This window comes from Halyomorpha halys, unplaced genomic scaffold (assembly GCF_000696795.3).
Source record: "Halyomorpha halys isolate HHAL.00 unplaced genomic scaffold, Hhal_1.1 Scaffold1825.1, whole genome shotgun sequence".
In the NCBI taxonomy this organism is placed as follows: domain Eukaryota; kingdom Metazoa; phylum Arthropoda; class Insecta; order Hemiptera; family Pentatomidae; genus Halyomorpha; species Halyomorpha halys.
The window spans coordinates 86,256-95,559 of record NW_027114140.1 but is presented as its reverse complement, the minus strand read 5'-3'; the positions used below and the strand labels follow the sequence as shown (position 1 = coordinate 95,559).

The 9,304-nt window shown below is 31.3% G+C and overlaps 2 protein-coding genes across 7 annotated transcripts in view; one reads left to right on the top strand and one right to left on the bottom strand.

The window, feature by feature from the left end:
• Window positions 1–6: 6 nt before the first annotated feature.
• Window positions 7–2,256, bottom strand: LOC106690690 (SWI/SNF-related matrix-associated actin-dependent regulator of chromatin subfamily B member 1-like). The gene has a single exon (XM_014436202.2). The coding sequence runs from the start codon at window positions 2,151–2,153 to the stop codon at window positions 1,044–1,046; it is 1,110 nt and encodes a 369-aa protein (XP_014291688.1). The 5' UTR covers window positions 2,154–2,256; the 3' UTR covers window positions 7–1,043.
• Window positions 2,257–2,336: 80 nt separating this feature from the next.
• LOC106690689 (ral GTPase-activating protein subunit beta) overlaps window positions 2,337–9,304 on the top strand; it is a 48,938-nt gene continuing 41,970 nt past the window's right edge. For 2 of the 6 annotated variants that reach the window (XM_067051386.1, XM_067051383.1), the window contains exons 1-11: window positions 2,337–2,515; window positions 2,585–2,806; window positions 2,882–3,083; window positions 3,185–3,211; window positions 3,302–3,466; window positions 3,547–3,780; window positions 3,937–4,188; window positions 4,394–4,516; window positions 4,939–5,034; window positions 6,128–6,280; window positions 9,019–9,042. In XM_067051386.1, coding sequence (XP_066907487.1) covers window positions 2,480–2,515; window positions 2,585–2,806; window positions 2,882–3,083; window positions 3,185–3,211; window positions 3,302–3,466; window positions 3,547–3,780; window positions 3,937–4,188; window positions 4,394–4,516; window positions 4,939–5,034; window positions 6,128–6,280; window positions 9,019–9,042 — 1,534 coding nt within the window. In that variant the 5' untranslated portion in view covers window positions 2,337–2,479. The remainder of the gene's footprint in view (window positions 2,516–2,584; window positions 2,807–2,881; window positions 3,084–3,184; window positions 3,212–3,301; window positions 3,467–3,546; window positions 3,781–3,936; window positions 4,189–4,393; window positions 4,517–4,938; window positions 5,035–6,127; window positions 6,281–9,018; window positions 9,043–9,304) is intronic. The other 4 variants (XM_067051387.1, XM_067051385.1, XM_014436200.3 and 1 more) reach the window with 2 other exon arrangements.

Genomic DNA, 9,304 nt, shown 5'->3' with positions numbered 1-9,304 from the left:
TCCCTCTTCACTTCTTACTGACTCATCTATAATATTTAAACTGACTTTGGCAACTGACATTTAATTTAAATATTAATAATATAAGTCATTCAATAGGTCTGAACTGCAGAAGGGTGTGTAGTTAAGAAGCTGCAACTGATGAAATATAAAGTACTCAGAAATAATCTGTGTTGTAGCTTAATTTTTTAGAAACATAAGAAAAATCTTAAACCCTACTTTCAAATAATTTAAGGAAGTGAGAGACAGTAAAATAAATATGATTTACCCTAATTTGTAGGGATTCGTCAACGAATAAAACAAGATAATAAACATAAACGTATTAAGGTAACGTACATAAACGATAACAAGACATAAACATTGTAACATATGGTCAGAGACTACAATAGTACAAACAGAGAATATTAAAATGAACAAAGTAAATTAAAAAGAACATTGAATTAAAATTAATAGAATAAATATTGATAACAAACACAGTAATAGAGAATAGAAATTAAAATGTACCAATGTAATTAAATGGTTATAATATATTTATTTCTTGTTTTTAATTTTACCCTATCTGTTGTTACTTTTATCAATTATTCTTCAGCAATTATTACCCCAGTGGTACATTATTATTTATTACTTTATTTGTTACTAAGATTTATTCAATTCATTTTGTTACAAGATTTTTTAAAATTTACTTATATATACTTTTCTAAATGTAATCTTATGGTCCTACCATACTTTATTATAATCTTTATCTTGTTTTATTTAGCTCAGGTAATAATCACTAATATGTTTCAAACCATAGGTATCTAATACATTTTTTTAACCCAATTTTTTTTTTTTTTTACCGTCTCCCTTTAAGTACATAAGATTAACTAATAATTATTAAATTTTAGGAAATTGACAATTTAATTTTTGAAAATGAAAGATAAGCCTTTAAAGCAGCCTCGATTAATTAAACAATTTACTTCTGCAGTTCAACTCAAGAACAACTTCTCAGTAGGTACTATATCATCACATTAAGTTCACATAACACATATAAATAACAGATTATCTTGTTACCACCCAGGAGTAGTGTTGGCTAATCGCCTCATTCTTCTTGTGTTTCTGTCCTGATCCCTTATCTTCTTCTCCATCTCAGCATCAGTCAATGTTTCCAGGAATGGGCACCACTGATCTGCTTCTGACTGTGGTCGGAAAGGCACTTCGACAGTTTGAAGGGGAGATTCACTAAAAGCGTAAGTTTTCTGGTGCCAACTAAGCTGACCTCGAATTGAATAAGCAATAGCCGTAACAAATTCTCCTCCTAATCCAAGTTCTGCACACAATTTCATCGCAAATTGTTCAGGACTGTTTTCCTTTTCACTCATGTCCCATTCGATCTGATCAACTAGAGATGTATTACCGACATGTATGTTCAGTTTGATGATAACTCTTTGATCAGTTTGATCTTCCAAAATGTTGTCAGTAGGAAAACCTTCGATTTGCTGGCGGATAGCTTGGGCTATAGCAGGGACAAAACTGAGAGGATTCAAATCTAGGTCATCACAAAGAATTTCAGCAAACTGCTCGGGAGTTATCAAACTTTCATTTTTATTCCAAGTAAAAGTATCACGGAGTTTCTGACCTTCTATTTCCATGTCAAGACGTATCGGAACTAGTACTTCCATTTGTGAAGCATTTTCCATAATTGATGATGGATCAGTGTCATCGAAGCAAAGAGGGAAGCTTCTAACTTTCTTGCTAACAACCCTATTTCTGTTAATTGGTGTTGCCTGTGGCACAGCATCTAAATGTGAACTATTAGGGAGCGAAGGCACCCAGGGCATAGCTTTTTTGGGTTTCGAAGAACTTGTAATAGGAGTTTCAGAAGAATGGACAGAAACAGCTTTGTATTTTTCATCATTTCCCTCAATGATATCTTCCACTTCTGAAGCTCTTAGTAAAGATATACTAGAAGCCAAACAATGAGAGCTCAATCCAAGTTCTATAAGCCTTTTCCTCTCTTCATTTCCAAGTGTTCTTCTGTACATTCCAGGATACCTCTTGTACAAGGATCCTCGGAACATTCGTAAATAATTACCGACTTCTGAACCAATGCAGTAATATTCTCCATTTTCTTCTACTTGGAAACTAATCGGTTTATCACCATAAGTTCGGATAGACATTTTGGAAAAACTAATAAATACTGAAGTGAGGAAACAACAAACACAATTTAGTAAACAAGACCAAGCCGACTCCACTTTTAGAACCTCCTCGCGATGCTTGTGGTTCCTTTATCGGAGCCGCCTGTGCTGCCCTCTGTAGAGCTCATCGACAACCAGCGCATTGTTACCTTCTCGTAAGGGTATGTTTTTATGCAAGAACCAAAGTGGATTTGATGTTGGCGGCTAAGCCCTCTGATCCCAGATGGGCTTATGAGCCTTTTAATTCATTTCTTTACGCTTATTTTAGTTAGTTATTTTAATGAAATTAATGACTGACCTCATTCCTTATGAATTTGGGTATATTTAACAGAGTCAACCTGAAGGTAAAATTGTATTTGCATGTAATCAATTTCTAGTTAACATTTTTAATAAAACTAAATTTCATGTATAAGGAGTGTGACGGAGGTGGAATGTACTCTGAATGGGCTTCTCTGACAAATGTTGTCAGAAACGAGTCGAGTGATAGAGAGAGTGTTTTGTCCAAATTTCCTACAGAAACGGGTAAAGAAGTTGCTTTATCTGTTGTTAAGCAGCTCATTTCGAATATTGGTATTACTCAAGCTCCTGGGCCTAGTCCGCTTGCAACAGATAGAGATGTTTTGTGGTGCATGGAGGTGATTCTGTTATCATTATTCTCGTAGATATAAAGCAGTGATAATTTTAAGATTTAATGTTTGTACTTTTGTTAGGTTATTTGCTATGGTCTTAGCCTCCCTTTGGTCGAACATGATGTCATACGAGATTGTGTTCACATTTATTGTGATTGGCTCAGTGTTTTACACCCGACACCAAATGTTAGTGTGCCAAAACCGCTCTTGGATGACCCTAATCTTTACTCACGGAAGATGATAGCTCATCTTCATAATCTATTCATACCAAGAAAAGGAGAAGGTATATATTTAAGTGTGATCTACTTTTCATGATAACTTTTATCTATTAATTCTTTCTGTTTAATAATTTTTTCATTTTCATCTAATTCTCTCTATTTCAAGTCTGGCCTTTCCTGTATTCGGACTTGGGTTTGTAAAACTGCACTATTTGTAAAAAATGCAATTAATTTAATTATTATATCTAGATATGGCTTAGAATTGAATATCATTCTTTTATAGGAGCTGATATCATACGTAGACAAGCTGTTTTGTGCCATCGTGTCTTAAGAACATTACAGCTAGTCTCTCAGACTTCTACTATTATGACGCATGAAACATGGGAAGCCCTTCTAATTTTTATGCTCGCTATTAATGAAACACTATTAGCAACACCGACCATTAAAGGTATGTTTCAAATGATCATCGACATTTCTCCTACAGAGTATCCTGCTCTTTGTAAAATTTAGATTTATTTGACATTTTAGATGATGTAGGAGACCAGTTATGTGAACGAGTACTGAGTGTACTTTTTGAAGTTTGGCTTCTGGCCTGTGCGAAGTGTTTTCCATCTCCTCCCTTATGGAGAACTTTGCGTGAAATGGCTGTATCTTGGAGGCATCGGACAGCTCTTATTGTCCAGTGGTCACGCCTGAATTTAGCTTTGACACATAGAATAATAGCTTTTATGTGCCCTCCTGACTTCCCAAAACATCAGACAGGTTAGGCCTTAATATTATGTATTCTGATCTGTGATATGAATCTTATTTTCAAATGTTAATTAATAAAAAAAAAAAAAACTGATAATAAAGCGCTTTCTGTATAATTGGTAATTTGGAATAAAATTGATATTTGGTTGAAATAGCTTTATTTTATAGGTGAATTAGAGTATCAAGTACCTAGTGAGCTGAGTAACGATGCAGTTGCACAAGCTTGGTTTCGGTTCTTACACACACTCGGATCGCCAGTTGATCTCACTCGGCCTCAAGTGATTTCCCAGACTCCTAAATTTCTTCAGTACGCGATGGTTTCTGATGCAGATCCATCTTCCCATCCTTGTCTTAATGCGCTTCCGACAAATTTCTTGATTGCTATCAAGGGTATATCAATGTTAGTCGATGCCTTCTTGGGTAAGATATTTTCTTTATTATCTACGTTTGTTTCATTTCTTTATAATTTCCTACATATTTATATTCATATTGATTCTGAAGTTCCATTATGATTTGTTAATGTTTGTGAAGTATCTGTTTTATCATAAGTGGTTAAATGATATATTATTTTTTAAAAAATCAATAAATGATTAGTAATTTGGATTAATATATAAATTTTTGAAAGGTATTATGAGTGAGCCTCTAGTATTACCAAACACTGAAGAAGAAATTAAGAAAGAAACCCCTACACCTCCTCCGCATCGGAGACCAGCAAAAAGTTTTAGTGTTTCGTCAGTTGCTCAAAAAGGTATTTTTCTGTCCATAATTTATTATAATATTTTATTTTTTGTTGCTGGAAAAAGCATTTTTATAGTTATACTCTGAGATGTCTTATCTATGAAGTAATTTTATTGCACATTTACTAATAAATATGTATGTGAGTCAAGACCACTTTATATTCTGCTCGCACCAAGATCTCTTTGCATTCATAGAACTCTTATTCTCTGGTATTGAACCAGCCTTAAACTGTTATTTCGGTCAAGACCATTATAAATTTCATTGGTTATAGTAATCATTTTTATTATTTTTATCTGAAGTCAAATTTTTTTTCTTGCTTCAGCTGAAATAGTTTGTTTAAATATGCTTTATACTATCAAATTTTTTTTTAAATTACAAATATAAATGTTTTATTAAGCTTATTTTTATTGTTTATTATTATTATTTTTTTAGCCGCTGGTTCTTCAAAAAGTGCTCTAATCGGTCTCGGTGGAAGAGCGATGAGTACTTCATCAAGCTCCTCCTCGACTTCAAGTACTACTCCGATGAGTATGTTCAAATTAATATATGTCAAAGTTAAAGAATTTAATCTTCAAATTATTATTTTAGGGTTCAAGTGTGCAGTGTTAGAAAAAATATGTATATTTATCTGTTGAATATCAATTCTTTACTATTCGCTATGGAAAAAAAGTGATTTGATTTGAAAATCATGCTTTATAGTTTTACTAGTCTTATGTTGGATCTACATGTTTCCAGCTTGCCACAAATCCAAGACTTGTACAAACGTTTGGTAAATAAAGGAAGCTACAAACGTCAGTATCCATACGCTTGTTTTGTTCTTTTGGAATTTTTTGGCTATTATATTCTAAAGGAACGAAATAAAGATAGGCGAAATAAAAGGAAATGTAAATATCAGCATTGTAAGTTGTAAGTGATAAAAGAGTTCATATAAACAGTACAATATAACCTATAAATTCAACCTTTGTTCTAGAATTGTTATCAGAAACTTTTTAATTTAATTACTTAGATAAAATGTCTTCGTAAATATGTATTAGTGTTATGTTAAATAAAAAATAAACTGCTAAAGTTAATTATCAAGATTTGACACAATTTATTTTTCCCAAATCGATAGAATTTTAAAATATACGATCCTAAACAAAAGTTTATTATTGTATCCAAACGTTGACGTTGAGGAAATTCATTAATTAATTAAAATACGGGGAGCATAAATATTGTGCTTGAAGAATTACTTAAGTAATGAACTAAAGCGAGTCCATGAACATAATATTGTGAGATGAAGATATGATAACACCTCATGCTTAGGACATTATGATAAGTATAAGTAATAATAGTAATTATGATAAGTTGTATATAATAAAATAAAAAACTAATTTATAAAATTTCAATTATATTTTAAATTACTTCTTTCTTTCTATGTTATTAATTTTTTAGTTAGTATTTTCTTTCCTATTTTCCAAACATTTTTTTTAAACGAATGAGTATGTTAAAATATAATATTTGACATTTCATTTATTAAGTTTCTTCACTCTTGATCCAGTGGGCAAGTGAAGGTTCATTTTGAAATCCCAACCGGCCATCGCAATCTCTATAATAAAATTTTATCCAGATATCTCTGTTACAGCTTCCGTAAGTGGGTCATGGGAAGTTTCAACGGTCTCTCAGCCCTTAGCTCCTGGAAGACCGAGATGCAACAGCCTCCTCCACCTCTTTGGCGAGTGGCTGTTCGAAGCAGCTCAAGCAGGAACTGGCCTCTACGCTAACCCTAATTTGTCTCGTAAGTTACTGAAGAATAAACATATAAGACGACCCAGAATAAAGTTATTTTTTCATTTCATTTATAATCAAATATCAGGATAGCCGAAGGGGGGAGGGAAGAGAAGGGATCATTTCTCTTGAGCCTGAGAATTTTAATCCCTGACACTAGCTATATTCTATCTTCTCTATCTCTTTCTCTCTGTTAATTTACTTATTGTGCCTTTAGTCTTTCATTTTTAGGATGTTTGGCTATGATTTTCCCTTTGATGTGTTATATTTATTTAGGTCTTATTTGTATTTCTATTTCATTTCTCATTAATAAATATTTTTTAGTTTACCTGAAACATGAGAAAAATACAAAGTTACTGCTACTTTTGGATATAGCATATGTCATTCTTCTTACTTAGGTTTTTTATTTTTTTCATAAGCATATGAGATTTTTCATAAGCATAGTTTATGCTTGGCTTTTTCTTTTTTAATTAATGTTTTCTTACTATTTCACATTCTTTTGTCTTGTTAATTACACATATATTAGTGTAGTTCTCAGAAATGCAACAAAAAAAAATTATTAATTAATAACTATAATCAGAATCTCACTAAAGATATTTTAGATTTAGGAGATTATTCTTATAACACCAAAATACCTTAAAATTATTTTGTGTTTTTTTTTTATTATTCTTTTTTAAATCATCATTTAATTGGAAGATAATATTTAAAAAGAAGATGGTTCGGGTATGGTCAAAAGAATTGTAATAGTAATTAAACTATTTATTGTGAGCCAAAGTTTCTCCCCACTTTGTGGGGGTTCATCAGGGCTAAAAAAAGGTACATACTACTAAAATAGTGTAATAAAGTAGAATAGATAATATGAAATAAAAGTAAACTGAGCTATGGCTAAGATGATTTAAAATATGCTAAAGTTTATATAAAATTAACATAGTAATTTATAGAAAATAAAAACAAGATGTACAGTAAAAAGTATTAATAAACAAGAATTATAAAAAGTATTAGACAATATGGAAAGGGAAATAAAAAATAAAAAATTAGATAAAAAGATAAATTTAAAAATACATTAATAATAATACAATAAATGATGGAAAGTAAGGGAAATGAGAATAAAATAAAGATCAAGAAAAAATAATGAATGAAATAGGACACCCACCTTTATGAATGGAGTAATGCTAATGAACGAGCACTTGAGGTGGATGCAAGTTATCTACAGGATGGAAGTGGGGGAATATGACGGTTAACAAATGATGTTACATTTGAAAGCAAAAAAATATAAAATAATATTAAAGTAAGATAATACTAGGAAAGATAAGGAATTATAAAATTTAGTTTGATGTTAAATAGTACATGAGGGAAAATTATATAAAAGAGAATGGATACTAAATATAATATAGTAAAGTGCTATGTATCTGCCTCGGGATGCCAGGATAATCACTGAAGGCAATTATCAAAAAATAAGTTAATTAATTACTGAGTCCTGCAAAACTGTTATTTTAATTAATAGGAGAATATGGTCAAGGGGTGCGGTCAGCAGAAAAAACCATAAATAAACAAACAAATTATTTATTTGTGCCGACGTTTTGACCTAATTTCCAGGTCTTCATCAGGGCTATACAAACAAAAAGACAAAAATCATTCATAGAGAAAAAAAATTATAAATAAAATAAAAAATTTACAAATAATATTATTATAATTGGATTCTTTTCCAGAGGCTTATTCTGTGTTTAACAGTTACCAATTAAATACCGTTATATTTATAAAATATTGTTTCCATTAATCATATAATATAACAAGCAGTGGTATTGTGTAATATGATATTAAATAAACTACATAAAGGAACTAAATATTTGTTTACAATGATTAATAAGTATTCATTTACAATGATTGATAAATGATGTTATTAAAATGATTGAAATGATCCAGACAAATGGTTTGCCATGAAATATGTTTATTTTATTATAACTTATTACCTAATATATATATAGCTGCTGATTTGGGTGGTGGGTGTCCAGTATGTAGTGACATCTTCGCCATTGGTGTTGTGTTGTCAGAAGGATGGTGTTCCAGGTCTCATAGGCCCTTCTTAGAACTTCGTCTCGTCAAAATGCATCTTGCTGTCCCTTCGGTCTTCTTACTTCTGTCCTCTGTGTTCTATATTCTCTTTAATTCTGCCCCCACTTATTCCAAAAAGGGGTGTCACCTTTTAGAAATCTTATTTCCTCATTGGCTATTATGTCTCCGCTTCCACTAGGTGAGTGTCTATCCTAGGTCCTGAGAGGGAGTGGGAAATTTCTGACATATGATCACTTTCGATGTTTACTGGATTTTTTTCCAGCTGTACCCACTAACCAGGTGTGAAAAACTCTGGTACGAGACTATTGAGGTATAAAAACACAGGTGTCCCTTGAAAAGTATCCTACTTGGGTCAGGTATCGGAACATATGGCAAAAACTTTAATCTCGATAATTGTCAATACTTCAATACATATCAGAAGAAAAGAAAATATGCAAAATTGAATTGATTGTTAATTGAATAAAATGTATATTTTCTTTTTCGTTGTATTCACTTCGCGGACCCAGACCTTCTTCCTTTTATATTTATACATAATTTTATTGGTTTTACCAAAATTTCATTTAACAATTATTGTTAAAGTCATTGATTGGTCTTTAATGAAAAGTATGATTTTTGTTTTTATGTAATTATGAGTATTAATTTTAAAATAATAAGTTTTATTTTTGTGATGTTTAGCTATCCCTTGGTCTGTACATTTGTGTAAGTTGATTTTCATTATATTTGTGTTATGCATTAATATTTTTAATTGTTAAATTAATAGAATATTCACCTAGATTAAGTCATTATCTAGCAGAGATGGGCAAAAATTAGCTATAGCTAAAACTAATATCTAATATTGCCATGGATACGACCCTTATTCATGTATGAACCATTGATAAGTAAATATCGTATCCATGGCAATATTAGCTATAGCTAAAGTTGTCATGGATACGACCCTTATTCATGAATGAACCATTGATAA

Coding starts and splice junctions, on each gene's coding strand:
- LOC106690690 (XM_014436202.2), bottom strand. CDS start 2,153: ATGTCTATCCGAACTTATGGTGATAAACCGATTAGTTTCCAAGTAGAA.